Below are 19,708 nucleotides of genomic sequence, written 5' to 3' on the forward strand. Positions count from 1 at the left end.
TACACAACACTTGAATGATGACAGGGTCCTAGAATGTTTTATATTTACACTACTGTTCAACAGTTTGGGGTCACTCTGAAATGTCCTTGTTTTTTAAAGTAGAGCACATTTTTTGTCCATTACAATAACATCAAATTGATCAGAAATACAGTGTAGACATTGTTCATGGTGTAAATGACTATTGTAGATGGAAACGGCAGATTTTTTAAATGGAATATCTACATAGGCGTACAGAGGCCCATTATCAACAACCATCACTCCTGTGTTCCAATGGCACGTTGTGGCAGCTAATCCAAGTTTATCATTTTAAAAAGCTAATTGATCATTATAAAATCATTTTGCAATTATGTTAGCACAGTTCAAAACTGTTGTGCTGATTTAAAGAAGCAATTAAACTGGCCTTTAGACTAGTTGAGTATCTGGAGCATCAGTATTTGTGGGTTTGATTACAGGCTCAAAATTGCTAGAAACAAAGACCTTTCTTCTGAAACTCGTCAGTCTATTCTTGTTCTGAGAAATAAAGGTTATTCCATGTGAGAAATTGCCAAGAAACTGAAGATCTCGTACAACGCTGTGTACTACTCCCTTCACAGAAACTGTGTTTGATACTGTTTTCTAATTTCTAAGTGACCCCAAACTTTTGAATGGTAGTTTATATATTTTAACAGTTCATTAAAGCATTGGGTCATAGCAGTCCCAGTACTATGAACAGTCTATTGACCAGAATAGAGTGGACCAGGCCTATAGAAGTATAGGTGGTGAATTTATATGGCACCTCGATCTCCTTCCTTCTCCTGGCGTCTATGTCGTTGACTGACACTCCATACCAGGAGCACAGCACCCACAGACTGGCTGTCTTCATTATCTGTCGAGTTGCCACCAACGCCACGACACCCACCACAAAGCGGGAGCTGGCCAGGGCTAAGCCACCCAGTGTCAGTGCTGGCAGGGGTATGGGTAGCACCCCCTGGGGCTCAAACGTCTCCCCCAGCCTCTCATTTACCCAGTAGCCCACAGAACAGCCTGCACCCACCCCCAGGATGGTGGTGGTGTCCCCCCGCGTGGTGGTGTAATGGTCCAGCTCAGGGTAGGTGTAGCTCAGGAAGAGAGCCAGTACCAATGCCCCGATGGGGGAGAGTGGGGAGGTGAGCTGGAGCCGGTCGAAGGTTTCCCAGTATGGATAGGTGACCAACATTAATGTGGCTGAGATTAGAGCACCACAGATCACGTCCTGAAACCAGCAGGGAGTGGGAGTATATACATACATGTATGTTATACATTTTTGTAACTGCTTAGACAGATATATTCATAATTGATTGAAGGGTGATGTGGTCTTTATGGTGATGAAGTGCTAGTCTGAGTCAGAGGAGGCTGGTGGGAATAGCAATAAGAGGACAGCCTCATTGTAACGGCTGGAATGGAATTAATGGAACAGAGTCATACATGTGGTTTCTATATGTTTGACACCATTCCATTTCTTTCTTTCCAGACATGTCCTCCTATAGCTCCTCTCACCAGCTTCCTCTGGTCAGAGTGTTGCTCTGGAACCTCCGTTATCTCATATTTACTCCAAAAACTCTTTACAGGTCATAATGAACTACGTATTCTTATGTAAAGGCATGATGAGTGTCAAAGTGAAAGGCAGGTCCCCCTAGCTGAGAGTGCCAGCCAGACATACAGTATGAATAATACATCCTGCATTGGGTCTGAATGTTTTATACAGTACTGTCGGGCAGAGCAGCAGAAGAGACTTACCAGAGCAGAATGCATGCCTGTGTACAGACGACTCAGACACACCAACACAGACAGCACCACCGCCACAAGCAGACCCACTTCAAACTGGAACTGTGGACAGAAAATAGAGGTACACACAAATCACACTCTGACAACAGGAGGTTGGTGGCACCTTAATCAGGGAGGACAGGCTTGTGGTAATGGCTGGAGTGGAATGGTATCAAACACGGTTTCTATGTTTCTGATAATATTCCATTCTCTCCATTCTTCCCCTCAGCAGCCTCCACTGACTCAGACGTGGGTACACACGTGTGAGTGCACACACTCAAACACACACACTACTCCAAAATACACAACATTCTGATAAAAGACATTCTCTGATACTCTGATAAATTATGGATATGATCTGAAAACCTCTTTAGCTTGAGACTGTCAGACTATGATGGTGGAAGCAAGAAACTCCCATCATCCCCCTAAGACAACTACAGTACATCTTCTGTCATCCATCTACATCCCCCTAAGACAACTACATCTTCTATCTGTCATAGATCTACATCCCACCAAAGACAATTACATCTTCTATCTGTCAACCATCTACATCCCCATAAGACAAATACATCTTCTATCTGTCATCCATCTATTCTGCCACTTTGACTTATGGACTGCCTTAAAGACATCCTCTGTTTTTGCTCAACTGTCTCTGTCTATCTCCCCTTCCCTCTCCACCCTTTTAAAAAATTTGCCCCATTTGTGTTTTTGTTTCCCTCCATTTCAATGACAGTGAAGAGAGCCTATGTCATGTATATTCATTGACCTCCTTTTCTCCTTTTCCCCTCCTTCCCTCCCTGCTTCTCTCTCTCTTTCCTGTGTCTGTTCCTTTCCCTTGCAGTTGGGGGGCTTTCAGAAGAAGTTAATGAAGAATGGACTCTGAATGGACACAAAGGATGTTGGGATGGAGGGGCCACTGTGATTGACTGTCCTGACCTTTCACCCCTCAGAACCTAAGAGATCGCCTCAGGCCATTCAGACCACTAAACATCTATAGCTATGTACCCTCTCAGAAACAGAAACTAAGTCACCACATGCATAGCTATGCATGCTCTCTCAGAATCAATGTCACCACTGCAGTACACTACCACTGTATCTGAGGCTGGTGTTGTTTGAGTAGCTGGTTGATTGATTGTTCTGGGTGAGACAGAGAGAGAATAGAGAGAGAGAGAGCAGAAAGAGAGAGAGAGAGTAGAGAGAGAGAGAGCAGAGAGAGTGAAGAGAGTGAAAAGAGATTGACAGTCATTTACTCTAGTCTATCAGAGGAACAAAGCAGCTGTGTGGGTGTGTCTGATGGTGACTGTTGGTGCCTGATGGTGAATGATGGTGACTGTTGGTGCCTGATGGCACCAGCACATTGCCAGGAAGGGCAGTCAGGGTCAGGACTCAGGGACTCAGGAGAGACAAGCCCCCTGAACAGAGATGCGTAAACCTATTTGAGGTCCTTCAAATCTGCATACACTGAAGGTCTAGAGGCAAGTCAGGGTTTTTCCAGACAAGGCTGTACAGAGTCCGGCAAACTACACTGAACAAACATATAAATACAACATTAAAGGTCCCATGTTTTATGAGCTGAAATAAAAAATCCCTGACATTTTCCACACTCACAAAAAGCTTATTTGTCTCAAATATTGTGCACAAATGTGTTTACATCCCTGTTAGTGAGCATTGTAGGGAATAACTATGTTGGCACCAAACTCTCCATATTTATTTTACATCTATAGTTCTGTACAGGCCTTGTCCCAGGGGAGTGAGCAAGTGATGAGTCTCCCCCAAGACTGAGTAGCAGAAGCTTGGCAGGGGACCCAAGAGGCTCAGGGTGCTGCATGGGCCTCACTTGAACCCTGGAAGGGGCGCTGAGGAGTAGGGTGAAGAAGATGGCGGTGGTGGCCATGACGTGGGTGGAGGGAAGGCCATACTCAGCATCCACACGCTTCTCCAGCTTCACCACTGGGGGCGATAGAGGGCGTGGCAGCTTCAGCACATCCTTCAGGGCCTGGCCGATGTACATCACCATCTGGAGGAGAGGAGAGAATGAGAAGAGAGAAGAGGAGGAGAAAATAAGGGCAGAGGACAGGAAAAGAGGAGGCGGAGAGGAGGGTAAATCTTAATAATGGCTTTACAAATACATTTCATTGATTGGATGGAACTCTACACTTTTACTGTGAAATAATACATCAAAAACATTCTAATGTATGAAGCTGATTGTTCAATGCTCCATTAAGAATGGCCACACAGTATCCTATAAATAAGTAATCATTCAGTGTGTAGCAACCAGTTTGCAAGAAGATGCAAGACACACTTCTATAAACGGAGCACAGTCTGCAGTTGCCCAGTAACACAATCTACTTTAAGAATCAAATACAGGCATGTGCTGCTGACAAAGTGTCTTCAGTTGATGGTGACTGTCTCTATACCTACAGGAACACAGACACACTCCACTTAGGCCCTCTACACACTCAGATTCTCTGACAATGGTTGTGAAACAACTGATATTTTAGTGATACAGAGTTTGTGCAGAAAAAAATATGTTGTATTACAACCTTTGTGTGAGAGAGAGACACAGAGACACAGAGAGAGACAGAGAGAGAGAGGGTAGGAAGAGAGAGAGAGAGGGTAGGAAGAGAGAGAGAGAGAGAGAGAGAGAGAGAGAGAGAGAGAGAGGGTAGGAAGAGAGAGAGAGAGGGTAGGAAGAGAGAGAGAGAGAGAGAGAGAGAGAGAGAGAGAGAGAGAGAGAGAGGGTAGGAAGAGAGAGAGAGGGGGTAGGAAGAGAGAGAGAGAGAGAGAGAGAGAGAGAGAGAGAGAGGGTAGGAAGAGAGAGAGAGAGGGTAGGGAGAGAGAGAGAGAGAGAGAGAGAGAGAGGGGTAGGAAGAGAGAGAGAGAGGGTAGGAAGAGAGAGAGAGAGAGAGAGAGAGAGAGAGAGAGAGAGAGAGAGAGAGAGAGAGAGAAGAGAGAGAGAGAGAGAGAGAGAGAGAGAGAGAGAGAGAGAGAGAGAGAGAGAGAGAGAGAGAGAGAGAGAGAGAGAGAGAGAGAGAGAGAGAGAGAGAGAGAGAGAGAGAGAGAGAGAGAAGAGAGAGAGAGAGAGAAAGAGAGAGAAAGAGAGAGGGTAGGAAGGAGTATGCGAGCGACAGAAAGAAAGATATAGAGGTGGTGACTATTCCTATTCACAGGATGGAGACACTATAATCAGTGAGTGTTTCAGTAACCATGGTCTATGAGAGATAAAACTGCCTACAGGCTTCTTATCCGCATGGTTAATATAGCAACCAGAGATTAATACTGAAAGTGAGAGGGAATAGAAGAGGAAGAGGGAGGGAGGGAGGGAAGAGAGTCACTATCACTTTAGCAATCAGCCACTTGTTCCCTCGGAAGAAATACTGTCCCTGATGCTACTGCCTCCAAGACCTGGGCACCATTTACTCTGCCTCCACCCCAATGGACATTTATTTATTCATCACTGCTACAGTTATGAAATGTATAGTGCTATTTCTGTTTATATTGTTGTTGTTTTTTATGACCATTTTTATTATTTGATTTCACTTGGTCCTGCATGTTGGAGCTTGAAGCCTAATATTTTCACTGTACTCTGCAATCACACCTGCAACTCTGCACATGTGACTATTAAACACTCTGAATCTGAATCTGAATAATATCGTACCCTGCCCTTGTTAACAGACCACCGATCATATCAATCTCACTGGTACTGTCCTCAGATCAACCTATACAGTGGGCCAACACATTAGGCTCTTTGTGTGGGCCACATCAAAGGACTGGCAAGGCACCATCACATGAAGAGATGAGTTACAGATGATCCAGGTCATGAACAGATAGTAGCAGTGCAGATTTAGCTGAATGAATGAGAGTATTGATCGGACCCAATGTCACTCTGGACTTTGATCAACATGGGAGGGTCGTGGGAAAGGAGAAATGGGCTGTTTCCCTTCTAAATCTGATATATTATGCATGAAAGTATATACAGTGCCTTGCGAAAGTATTCGGCCCCCTTGAACTTTGCGACCTTTTGCCACATTTCAGGCTTCAAACATAAAGATATAAAACTGTATTTTTTTGTGAAGAATCAACAACAAGTGGGACACAATCATGAAGTGGAACGACATTTATTGGATATTTCAAACTTTTTTAACAAATCAAAAACTGAAAAATTGGGAGTGCAAAATTATTCAGCCCCTTTACTTTCAGTGCAGCAAACTCTCTCCAGAAGTTCAGTGAGGATCTCTGAATGATCCAATGTTGACCTAAATGACTAATGATGATAAATACAATCCACCTGTGTGTAATCAAGTCTCCGTATAAATGCACCTGCACTGTGATAGTCTCAGAGGTCCGTTAAAAGCGCAGAGAGCATCATGAAGAACAAGGAACACACCAGGCAGGTCCGAGATACTGTTGTGAAGAAGTTTAAAGCCGGATTTGGATACAAAAATAATTCCCAAGCTTTAAACATCCCAAGGAGCACTGTGCAAGCGATAATACTGAAATGGAAGGAGTATCAGACCACTGCAAATCTACCAAGACCTGGCCGTCCCTCTAAACTTTCAGCTCATACAAGGAGAAGACTGATCAGAGATGCAGCCAAGAGGCCCATGATCACTCTGGATGAACTGCAGAGATCTACAGCTGAGGTGGGACACTCTGTCCATAGGACAACAATCAGTCGTATATTGTACAAATCTGGCCTTTATGGAAGAGTGGCAAGAAGAAAGTCATTTCTTAAAGATATCCATAAAAAGTGTCGTTTAAAGTTTGCCACAAGCCACCTGGGAGACACACCAAACATGTGGAAGAAGGTGCTCTGGTCAGATGAAACCAAAATTGAACTTTTTGGCAACAATGCAAAACGTTATGTTTGGCGTAAAAGCAACACAGCTGAACACACCATCCCCACTGTCAAACATGGTGGTGGCAGCATCATGGTTTGGGCCTGCTTTTCTTCAGCAGGGACAGGGAAGATGGTTAAAATTGATGGGAAGATGGATGGAGCCAAATACAGGACCATTCTGGAAGAAAACCTGATGGAGTCTGCAAAAGACCTGAGACTGGGACGGAGATTTGTCTTCCAACAAGACAATGATCCAAAACATAAAGCAAAATCTACAATGGAATGGTTCAAAAATAAACATATCCAGGTGTTAGAATGGCCAAGTCAAAGTCCAGACCTGAATCCAATCGAGAATCTGTGGAAAGAACTGAAAACTGCTGTTCACAAATGCTCTCCATCCAACCTCACTGAGCTCGAGCTGTTTTGCAAGGAGGAATGGGAAAAAAATGTCAGTCTCTCGATGTGCAAAACTGATAGAGACATACCCCAAGCGACTTACAGCTGTAATCGCAGCAAAAGGTGGCGCTACAAAGTATTAACTTAAGGGGGCTGAATAATTTTGCACGCCCAATTTTTCAGTTTTTGATTTGTTAAAAAAGTTTGAAATATCCAATAAATGTCGTTCCACTTCATGATTGTGTCCCACTTGTTGTTGATTCTTCACAAAAAAATACAGTTTTATATCTTTATGTTTGAAGCCTGAAATGTGGCAAAAGGTCGCAAAGTTCAAGGGGGCCGAATACTTTCGCAAGGCACTGTATTTATTCATGCCGCGCAGTTACATGGTTAAGACAGAAACCACTCAAAGGGTAACAGTTTAGGCATTGATTATGAGGGGTTGAGGTCAGGGCTATGGTTTGGCTTGCCAGAGCATTGTAAACTTGGTGGTGCAGTTGTCTAAGCAGTGTACTCCATGTCTGAGTGCATGGGCAATTGTTTTTTTTTGGGGGGGGGGGGGGGGGGGGGTCGCTGAGGAAGGCATATCAACATTCTGGGGACCTTTTCAAATGTCCGAAATCGAGGTTTATTTCTAGTGATCAGACTGGTTACAGGGGGAGAATGTAATAGAGTATATGTAATAGTATGTAATTGAGTATGTAATAAATGCTATGGTAAGTCCTGTCAATACAGCATGCTTCAAGAAGAGGACCAGAGTGGAGAGGGTCACAGTCTGTAATTCATTGGTGTTAGTTATGATCATTAAGAAAAGATGTGTGTTACCCTGTAATAAGGTGTGTGTTGTGATCAACTAGAGGAGAGTGTGTGTGTGTGTGTGTGTGTGTGTGTGCGCGTGCATGAACAAGCAAGCAAGCATGTGTGTTGGTGTTTACAGGTGGCTGGGGGTTCTCCCCTGGGGAAGAACATGGGCAGGTCGCTCAGAGGGCATACACCTGCACTGGAGGAAAGGACACACAGTGCACACAAACTTACTGACACTCAAATCAGAGTGTGTATGTGTGCGTGCATGTGTGTGTTTGAGCTTCATGGTCAAAGCATACCTAGATGCAGGGACATAGATGATCTATGAGTATTAACAATTAATTATTAGATGTTTATAACTCAGTAATAAACAGTTATAACACTGGTTGAAATTGTGGGATTGTTAATTGGTGCTTGCCAAATACTGAGTAATTTAAGGACCCTCCTGTTCTGTTCTATTGCCTGTCCCATCACCCTATAGCACCAGTCCACCTGGCCCCTGTGGTCCCTGTGGCCCCTGTGGTCCCTGTGGTCCCTGTGGCCTGGGGACATAGTGGTGTCAGAGGGGGGTAAGGAGGACAGGGATGAAAGCCTAGGTCAGAGAGGGGTAAGGGGGACAGGGATGGAAGCCTGGGTCAGAGAGGGGTAAGGGGGACAGGGATGAAAGCCTGGGTCAGAGAGGGGTAAGGAGGACAGGGATGAAAGCCTGGGTCAGAGAGGGGTAAGGGGGACAGGGATGAAAGCCTGGGTCAAAGAGGGGTAAGGGGGACAGGGATGAAAGCCTGGGTCAAAGAGGGGTAAGGGGGACAGGGATGAAAGCCTGGGTCAGAGAGGGGTAAGGGGTGAGAGGAGGTGAGGGAGAAGGAAAAGAAGAGCTTCATTGTCTCACACACTCTCTCTCTTACACACATGATAAACATGAGATGGTATGGGATGTTCAAGCAAGGCGTCTGTGACACTGCTTTGGTATACCATATCGGTGTAGGTATTTCCAGTTAAACATTTATTTTCTGTAATCAAACCGCAGGTGTGAATTTAATAGGTAGCAGTGGAAGAGAGAGAGAAAATATTTATGTCTGGGAGGATGGTTTGAAGAGCAGAGAAGACTGTCTGCATCGGAAATGGCACCCTAATCTCTATATAGTGGGCCTTATGGGCCCTGGTCAAAATAAGTGGACTATATAGGCCCCTACTTTTGACCAGGGCCCATAAGGCCCACTATATAGGCCCCTACTTTTGACCAGGTCACATTGGGCCCACTATATATGGAATATGGTTCCATTTGGTACCTTCTCTCTTCTCTCAACTCACATAGATATTTTCTCTCTTTTGCAACCACAGGTGACTTACGGTCCAGATGTTGACAAGGCGTCTGCAGAGGAAGGGGTCCAGGTTCCAGTGTAAGCAAGGAGGGAAGGTGATGTAGAAGACCTCGTGACCCAGCCCGGCCGACACCAGGAACAGGAAGTATAGCAGCCGGTTCCTCACCTCATACTGGGGCCTAGCAGACACCTGTGGGTTGGTACAGTTAGTAGTCTCTCTAGACAAACAGGTTGCCTCCCACAATGTAAGATCAGGGATATCTGAGACTAGAAAAAGCGGGAAACATTATTAATTACAGTAAATGGTTTTTGACACTCATTCACAGTGTAAAAGCAGAGTAGCCTACAGTATAATAACAAAAAGGAGGCTCATTGCAGGTCATTGTCATTCCAATCATTTTCACTCCTCTGTAACCATATTCTGAACAAGATAAAACCACTTGTAGCCTCAAATGAACATATAGTGAAATTAACTATTTGTATATGGCCTCGGCTCGACCTGTACAACTTGTACAAGTTAGCAGGAGCAGACTCTCAATAGACCATGGAGCATTGTTATCAATTCCAGCTTTTGGACAGCGTTGTCAGTTGAAGTCTTTATCTTACGAGTCACATGGATAGCCAATGAAATGCAATGAATGGCAGTTTACTTCTGATTTCAATTTAGAAAAATACTTTGTCTTTTGGAAAATAATTTGACAAACATGTTTTAGGCACTTCCATTTCCAGGAGTCACCATCAGGACCGCCAATGTGTGATGGAGGGAAAAGAGAAACAGAAGCACGTCTGATCCAGTTGTGACATCATCCTCATCCGCGCCAGCTTCATCATGATGGTGCTGACAGAGATGGCAGCATAGCGAATAGCTCTGAAGCAACTCTGCACTATTTTGGTTGTTTATGTACTATTTTTTACATTATTAGCTCAAGAATTGTTTTGTGTCATACACACAGCCGGGAAGAACTTTTGGATATTAGAGTGGCGTTAACTCACCAGAACTTCCAGCATTACAACCCGGATTACGGCTTCTCTGGAGCAGATCCCTTGTTTGCTCTCCATAGAGCAATCTAACTGATTCCGGATGCTGACCCAAAACCACGCCGAAGAAGGAGAGGTACTCGAGGCGGTCTTCTGGTCTGACTTAAGAAGCATGCACACCACCCACCGCTCCTGAGTATTTTACTCGCTAATGTCCAATCTCTGGATAATAAAATTGATGAGCTCAAGGCGAGAGTTTCTTTTCAGAGAGACACCAGGGATTGTAACGTACTCTACTGCACGAAAACATGTCTTTCTCAAGATATACTGTCTGACACGGTAAAACCAGTTGGTTTATCAGTACATCGCGCCGACAGGAACAAACATCTCTCTGGGAAGCAGAAGGGTGGAGGTATATGTTTTATGATTAATCACTTATGGTGTAACTGTTCTGTTCACCTGATCTAGAATATCTCACAATTAAATGCAGACCATACAATCTCCTGAGAGAATTTTTGTCAATAATAGCAACAGCGGTCTATATCCTCTCCAAGCGGATACCACAAAGGCCCTCAAAGATCTTCACTGGACTTTATGCAAACTGGAATCCATATATCCTGAGGCTGCATTGTCACGTTCGCTGGAATAATTATCGGACCAAGCTGCAGCGCGATATGGTTTCCACATATTATTTATTAGAAATGCACAAAACAACAAAGAAAGAATGAAACAAACAACGAACTGTAATAATAACGTGTAACATACACTAACTCAAAACAATATCCCATAAAACAGGTGTAAAAATGCTACTTAAATATGATCCCCAATTAGAGACAACGATAGGTCATGTTACTGTATGATATTTGTTTGTGCTCAGATTGAAGGTTTGTCTATTTGAGTGTCAGGCTTTTACATTTTGTTTTTATCAGAGTTGTATTTACTGTTTACACCTGCCTGTAATTGGGAATCATACCAAATACCAACATAGAAAAAATAAACTAGAACCCCACATAGAAAATAATAAGTAGAAAACCCCCCAGTCACGCCTTGACCTACTCTACCATAGAAAATAAGGGCTCTCTTTGGTCAGGACGTGGCATGCATTTATTGTAGCTTGGGATTTGAACAAAGCACATTTTTGGAAAAGGGTCCCGAAATTCTATCAACATATTGATTGTTGTACTCGCGCTGCTAAAACCCTCGACCATTGTTATACTACCTTCCAGAATGCATATAAGGCCCTCCCTCACCCTTCATTCATCAAATCGGACCACAATTCCATCTTGCTCCTCCCCTCCTATAAGCAGAAACTCAAACAGGAAGCACCTGTGGTGAGGACTATTCAATGCTTCCCAAGAAGACTGGGAATATGGAGGAATACACACAGTGTAGTTATTTCCTCCAAAAAGCCATCAAGCAGGCTAAACGTCGGTATAGGGACAAAGTTGAGTCCCAGTTCAAAGGCTCAGACACGAGACGTATGTGGCAGGTTCTACAGACAATCACAGATTATAAAGGGAAAACCAACCACGTCGCGGACACCGACGTATTGCTTCCGGACAGGCGGAACACCTTCTTCGCTCGATAATACAGTGCCACCGACGCAGCCCGCTATCAGGACTGTGGACTTGTCTTCTCTGTGGCCGACGTGAGTAAGACATTTAAGCGTGTCAACCCTTGCAAGGCTGATGGTATCCCTTGCCGTGTCCTCAGAGCATGCGCAGACCAGCTGTCTGGTGTGTTCACAGATATATTCAATCTCTCCCTATCCCAGTCTGTTGTCCCCACATGCTTCAAGATGACCACCATAGTCTCTGTACCTAAGAAAGCAAAGGTAACTGAACTAAATGACTATCGCCCAGTAGCACTCACCTCTGTCATCATTAAGTGCTTTGAGAGACTAGTCAAGGATCATATCACCTCCACCTTACCTGCCACTCTAGACCCTCTTCAATTTGCTTACCGCCCCAACAGATCCACAGACAATGCAATTGCCACCACACTGCACACTGCCCTGTCCCATCTGGACAAGAGGCATACATATGTAAGAATGCTGTTCATTGACTATAGCTCAGCATTCAACACCATAGTACCCTCCAAGCTCATCATCAAGCTCGAGGCCCTGGGTCTGAACCCCACCCTGTGCAACTGGATCCTGGACTGGTGGTGAAGGTAGGAAACCACACCTCCTCTTCGCTGATCCTCAAAACTGGGGCCCCACAAGGGTGCATGCTCAGCCCCCTCCTGCACTCCCTGTTCACCCATGACTGCGTGGCCAAGCACGCCTCCAACTCAATCATCAAATTTGCAGACGACAGAACAGTAGTAGGCTTGATTACCAACAATGATGAGACAGCCTGTAGGGAGGAGGTGAGGGCTCTGGGAGTGTGGTGCCAGGAAAATAACCTCTCACTCAATGTCAACAAAACTAAGGAGATGATTGTGAACTTCAGGAAACAGCAGAGGGAGCACCCCCCTATCCACATCAATGGGACCACAGTGGAGAAGGTGGAAAGCTTCAAGTTCCTTCGCGTACACATCACTGACAAACTGAAATGGTCCACCCACACAGACAGTGTGGTGAAGAAGGCGCAACAGTGCCTCTTTAACCTCAGGAGGCTAAAGAAATGTGGCTTAAAACCTAAAACCCTTACAAACTTTTACAGATGCACAACAAAGAGACTGAAATACAGCTTCTATCTCAAGGCCATCAGACTGCTAAACAGCCATCACTAGCACATCAGGAGTGGCTACCTATAGACATAGATTAGGAATCACTGGCCACTTTTAGAAATTGATCACTAGCCACAGTAATAATGTTCCATATCTAGCATTGCTCATCTCATATGTATAAACTGCACTCCACACTATTCTATAGTGTCTTAGTCATTTTTGAATTGTGTTTACATATTGCATCATCCATTTCATATGTATATACTGTATTGTATTCTATATTACACCACTGACTGTTAAACAGCCATCTCCAGCACATCAGAGGCTGCTGCCTATAGACATAGATTAGGAATCACTGGCCACTTTAAGGAAATGAAACACTAGCCACTTTAATAATGTCTCCGTATCTTGCATTGCTCATCTCATATGTGTAAACTGTATTCTATACTATTCTACGGTTTCTTAGTCACTTTAATTGTTTGTAAATATTGCATCCCCCATCTCATATGTATATACTGTATTCTATACTATGTCACTGTATCTTAGTCCAATGCTGCTCTGACATATATGTATAGATATTCTTAATCCATTCTTTACGTAGATTTACGTGTTTTTTGGGATATATGTTGTGAAACTGTTAGATATTACTGCACTGTCGGCGCTAGAAGCACAAGCATTTCGCTACACCCGCAATAACATCTGCTAAACATGTGTATGTGACCAATAAAATCTGATTTGATTTGAAGGCCTTCAGCGGTCCTCATCAGGTTGGAACTACTTTCGATATTGAATGTCTGTTGTATCTAAGTTTAAAGTAGCTTAAACAAAATAATAGCCTAGGCTAAATGCTCAAGTCAGGTCATAGGCTATGTAGCCTATGTTATGTCACATTTGAATAGCCTAACAAACACCCCAAAACAAACACCGATGTTGGGTTGTTTGTTTAGACTACTCATAGCCTACTTGGTTTCATTCTTCAAAACAAATGCAATGAATAAGACTGCAAAATACCTTTTGGCCATCGGATAATCAATCTGCAAGCAATCTCTACCTTCAATCAAAGAAGGGTGGACTAACAAGAAAAGCCTGTCGGAAGGTACAGGACCGCTGTCAGAACTGATCAGTTGGACGGGATTTTGATTTCCATAGGGGGCACGTATTTTTCATGGGCCAATTTTTTTTATGGGTTTTATAGTAAAGACATCTCCATTATTAAGAGTCTGTTGATACACCTGTGCATCAATCTAAATAACATCAAAATATGTCAGTTTAAGCTCCAGATATCTGCATGGGCTGAGTCTCAATCCACTGCATCTGTATATGTCGGCCTTCCACATCTGCAGTGGAAGGTGGCCGAGCTACAGCGGTGTTTGTCAGACCATGAGACATGTTCGAACGGTTACAAATTAATATGACCACTCTGTGGAAAGATGAGACTCTCACGAACAAGATGGCGATCTCCATTTTTCTCTATGACCCCCACAAGCTCCATGGACTCGTCTAAAGGTAACCCGGTACCAGTTAAAAAAGTGTATGAAAAAACATTAATATTTCCTGAGCTTTCTTATATCTCCTAGACATAGGACAGACACTTAAAAAAAACTAATTTCTTATGGTTTGTTTTTTGTATGGTATGTTTTGCCATTTATGAATGTGTTCTGTATTGCTTCCTATTGGCTATAATAGGAAAGGCAAAATTCAAAATTTTATACAATTATTTGTTAAAAACATTTTTTATACCTATAGGGGTCCTACAATTCTGAAAAAAATAGATAAAGGATTCACCATCTTAAAACAGTTCAATATATTAGCCTAGTAACGTGGCATGAACACAACAATCTGATTGTCAAACAAATCACTTCGTAGGCGGCACATCAATTTCAAGTTTGGGGAAGCTTACAATTTATTCTAACATTTCTACCAATCTGTGCGCCAGTTATGATTTTCATACATGCATTGTTGTTGATCGGGTTCATTTCAATAATAATGTTTTCATTTCTCAATATCATTATGACTTGGTTAATCATAAAATCTGAATTAATCTGAATTAATAAAGTTCAAATTTAACTACTGTGAGAGCACCAGCCCTTGCCACATGAACACATTGATTCAACCTCTCTTTCGTGTCATCTGAGATTCCCAAAGATTGGAATGCATCTGCGGTCATCCCCCTCTTCAAAGGGGGGGAACTCTTGACCCAAACTGCTACAGACCTATATCTATCCTACCCTGCCTTTCTAAGGTCTTCGAAAGCCAAGTCAACAAACAGATTACCGACCATTTCGAATCCCACCATACCTTCTCCGCTATGCAATCTGGTTTCAGAGCTAGTCATGGGTGCACCTCAGCCACGCTCAAGGTCCTAAACAATATCTTAACCGCCATCAATAAGAAACAATACTGTGCAGCCATATTCATTGACCTGGCCAAGGCTTTCAACTCTGTCAATCACCACATCCTCATCGGCAGCCTCGATAGCCTTGGTTTCTCAAATGATTGCCTCGTCTGGTTCACCAACTACTTCTCTGATAGAGTTCAGTGTGTCAAATCGGAGGGTCTGTTGTCCGGGCCTCTGGCAGTCTCTATGGGGGTGCCACAGGGTTCAATTCTTGGACCGACTCTCTTCTCTGTATACATCAATGATGTCGCTCTTGTTGCTGGTGAGTCTACGACCTCTACGCAGACAACACCATTCTGTATACTTTTGGCTCTTCTTTGGACACTGTGTTAACAACCCTCCAGACGAGCTTCAATGAAATACAACTCTCCTTCCGTGGCCTCCAATTGCTCTAAAATACAAGTAAAACTAAATGCATGCTCTTCAACCAATCACTGCCTGCACCTGCCCACCCAACCAGCATCACTACTCTGGACGGTTCTGACTTAGAATATGTGGACAACTACAAATACCTAGGTGTCTGGTTAGACTGTAAACTCTCCTCCCAGACTCACATCAAACATCTCCAATCCAAAGTTAAATCTAGAATTGGCTTCCTATTTCGCAACAAAGAACCTTTCACTCATGCTGCGAAACATACCCTCGTAAAACTGATCATCCTACCGATCCTCAACTTCGGCAATGTCATTTACAAAATAGCCTCCAATACCCTACTCAATAAATTGGATGCAGTCTATCACAGTGCCATCCGTTTCGTCACTATCCACCACTGCGACCTGTACGCTCTCGTTGGCTGGCCCTCGCTTCATACTCGTCGCCAAACCCACTGGCTCCAGGTCATCTACAAGACCCTGTTAGGTAAAGTCCCCCCTTATCTCAGCTCGCTGGTCACCATAGCAGCACCCACCTGTAGCATGCGCTCCAGCAGGTATATCTCCTGGTCACTCCAAAAACCAATTCTTCCTTTGGCCGCCTCTCCTTCCAGTTCTCTGCTGCCAATGACTGGAACGAACTACATAAATCTCAAACTGGAAACACTTATCTCCCTCACTAGCTTTAAGCACCAGTTGTCAGAGCAGCTCACAGATTACTGCACCTGTACATAGCCCTGCTATAATTTAGCCCAAACAACTACCCCTACTGTATTTATTTATTTATTTATTTTGCTCCTTTGCACCCCATTATTTCTATCTCTACTTTGCACATTCTTCCACTGCAAATCTACCATTCCAGTGTTTTACTTGCTATATTGTATTTACTTCGCCACCATGGCCTTTTTTTTTGCCTTTTCCTCCCTCATCTCACCTCATTTGCTCACATTGTATATAGACTTATTTTTCTACTGTATTATTGACTGTATGTTTGTTTTACTCCATGTGTAACTCTGTGTTGTTGTATGTGTCGAACTGCTTTGCTTTATCTTGGCCAGGTCGCAATTGTAAATGAGAACTTGTTCTCAACTTGCCTACCTGCTTAAATAAAGGTGAAATACAAATAAATAAATAAAATGTATACACTGTGATCCATTGGCAGCTAAAGAAATGAGTGCATGCATGGAACTCAGAGATAGCCTATAGACCAATGTAGCAGTGGGCCTATAACTTCCATGGTCAACAAAATAAAAATACATAAACCATTTAAAAAAAATCGCATTCATCTCTCTACTCCAGCTGTCTGCCTCCCTTTTCATCTTTCTTGACTTGAACTATCCCTAGCGAAGTACAACATTGTATCAAATCAATCAACTGGGTCCTGCCCACCAGCAAACTTGCAACATTGTATCAACTAGCCTATTCCGGGCACTCAAAAATGTCCAGTGAGTTCAAGACAGACAGCTGTTTTAGGAAAGGTTTTCAGGTATTTTAAGAGCTTTCCACTGAATATATGGGTTCATCAGATCATGATATTTTGCCCACTGGGCACATACATCAATTCAAAATCTAGTTTTATTTTTAATTTGGTTAAGTTATCAACTAACGTGGATTAAAACGTAAAATCTACAAAATAATGACCATGTCATTGGATTTACAGTAGGTTAAGAGTTAGGTGAAAAAAATACCAAATTATCTTACATTGATTACTTTTTGCAAATCCAATCAATTTTCCACGTTGATTCAACGTCATCGCATTAAATGTTGGGGTTGAAATTACCTGGAAACAACATTTTTTAAAATGTATTTATTTGACCTTTATTTAACTAGGCAAGTAAGTTAAGAACAAATTCTTATTTTCAATGGGTTAACTGCCTGTTCAGGGGCAGAACGACAGATTTGTTCCTTGTCAGCTCGGGGATTTGACCTTGCAACTTCTCGGTTACCAGTCCAACACTCTAACCACTAGGCTACCCTGCCGAAACAACATTGATCCAACCAGTTTTTGCCCAGTGGGAGCCTACCTTCTTCTGTTTCTTCAACTCAATAACTCAAACTCTCATAGAAAAGTTTACACTTACACTAACACTGTATCCATTTTCCTTGTGTTTGTCATTTGAGTTGCTGTCCTTTTCATTGGTAATAACGTGTCCATTACCGCACCGAAGTCGAGCAAGTTGGTGAGGTGCTTCTGCGTCTATGAGCGGCGTCTCCCGCGGAGGGTGCACCCAGTTTCCGTTCTGATGCGCGGCTTCGATGAGGAACAGACCGCATGCCCTCTGGAACTTGGACACAAGCTCCGAACCATGCAGATATTTAAGCAGTTTGAGCATCGCAACTCTCTCAATAGTAGCCTATGAGGTGTATGAGAACAGACAGACAGGTACAGACTAAGACAGAGCGCATTACCCACCCTTGGGCTCATCCCACACAGAGGTGTGTTTTCTGTGCGTGCAGGTGCGGTTTGACAGGTGTGTGTGGGATACGCCAGGAGCACCGAACTGTCATAAAGCCAGACAAATTCACCGACCTTTAGACTACGTGAAAAGATCAACCACTATTTTTGAAACCCTTATATTAACTCAATTTATTTTATTTTATCAATGTATTCTAATAGTCTATAACAATCGGCCTATAATTTTGAGATAACAATGTAGCCTGTGTTTATCTGCAGGTCCTGCGTGTGTGTTGTGTGTGTGCGCGCGCGTGTGTGCGCGTGTGTGTGCGCGTGTGTCTTTCTTTGTTTCTTATTTTTAAGTATTTTGTTCAACATATAGCCCAATGAGGCCAAATGGGCTTAAGGTTATGCTATATACCTTTATTCAATAAGTGATATTGAACCTGAAGACTTAATGGGTTAAATAAAATAAGTATCTACTTTAGGCCTTATACAGAATAATAAGTCTGCAATATTTCCAAAACGGGATAAGCTGCAAGGTGCAAATTGCCTATGTAGGTTTAGGTTATAGTCTTTGCTAGGTAAAGTCCCACATTATCTCAGCTCATTGGTCACCATAGCAACACCAACCCATAGCACGCTCTCCAGCAGGTATATTTCACTGGTCATCCCCAAAGCCAAAACCACCTTTGGCCACCATTCCTTCCAGTTCTCTGCTGCCAATGACAGGAACTAATTGTAAAAATCACTGAAGCTGGAGACTTATTCTCCCTCTCTAACTTTAAGCATCAGCTGTCAGAGCAGCTTACTGATCACTGTACCTGTACACAGCCAATCTGTAAATAGCGCACCTGACTACCTCATCCCCATATTGTTACTTATCTTTTTGTTATTTTGCACCCCAGTATCTCTACTTGCACATCATCATCTGCACATCTGTCACTCCAGTGTTAATGCTAAATTGTAATTATTTCGCTTTCTGTGGCCTATTTATTGCCTTACCTCCCTAATCTTCTACATTTGCACACACTGTACATAGATTTTTCTATTGTGTTATTGACTGTACCTTTGTTCATGTGTAACTCTGTGCTGTTATTTGTGTCGCACTGCTTTGCTTCATCTTGGCCAGGTCGCAGTTGTAAATGAGAACTTGTTCTCAACTGGCCTACCTGGTTAAATGAAGGTGGGGGAAAAAAACACAAAAAAAACGAATATTATAATATCCCCCTGAGACCCGACAAAAAAAGTTTGCGATTGTTTTAGCTTTTTTTACATGACATAAGTGTTTGGGGTGAAATAAAAACATGTTACCAAGAAAAAAACGTGAACAAATATTGTTATTTCTGTTTTATTGTAAGTGCAAAATTGTCCTCTGTAGTGGTCGTTAGGACATACGTTACATTACAACACAGTTTCTAAATCAAGAGGCGCAACATCGCGAGACTTCCGGAAATGCTTGGGAAACAGACCAAACAGAACAGGCCAGGGATTTGAGAAGTCAATGGGGGAAGCGGAACAATTCTTTCTTTGTTGTTAATTTTCTTGATCTCTAAAGGCACAACCTAGATTCGAGCCAATGTTTTAAGTAGTTGAACTCCAACATCGTGAATGTGACAAATTGACACGTTTTCATTTTCGTCAAAACAACTTTATATTGAAAGCGTGCCTTTGATTTGACTGTCTGCACAAGCGCAGTTTGGCGCCAGACGACCATTAGGATGAAGTGTTTCTACGCATGACGTCGCC

At 43.0% G+C, this 19,708-nt stretch overlaps 1 protein-coding gene across 1 annotated transcript; it reads right to left on the reverse strand.

The window, feature by feature from the left end:
• Positions 1-685: 685 nt before the first annotated feature.
• Positions 686-17,982, reverse strand: LOC139383139 (sphingosine-1-phosphate phosphatase 2). Its single transcript, XM_071127494.1, has 5 exons — positions 17,646-17,982; positions 9,173-9,334; positions 3,620-3,799; positions 1,756-1,845; positions 686-1,231 (listed from the first exon to the last, which is right to left on the reverse strand). Exons 1-5 carry the CDS (start codon positions 17,895-17,897, stop codon positions 686-688), a joined length of 1,230 nt encoding a protein of 409 aa, XP_070983595.1. The 5' UTR covers positions 17,898-17,982.
• Between the last annotated feature and the right edge of the window lie 1,726 nt (positions 17,983-19,708).

This window comes from Oncorhynchus clarkii, chromosome 24, assembly GCF_045791955.1.
Source record: "Oncorhynchus clarkii lewisi isolate Uvic-CL-2024 chromosome 24, UVic_Ocla_1.0, whole genome shotgun sequence".
NCBI lineage: Eukaryota > Metazoa > Chordata > Actinopteri > Salmoniformes > Salmonidae > Oncorhynchus > Oncorhynchus clarkii.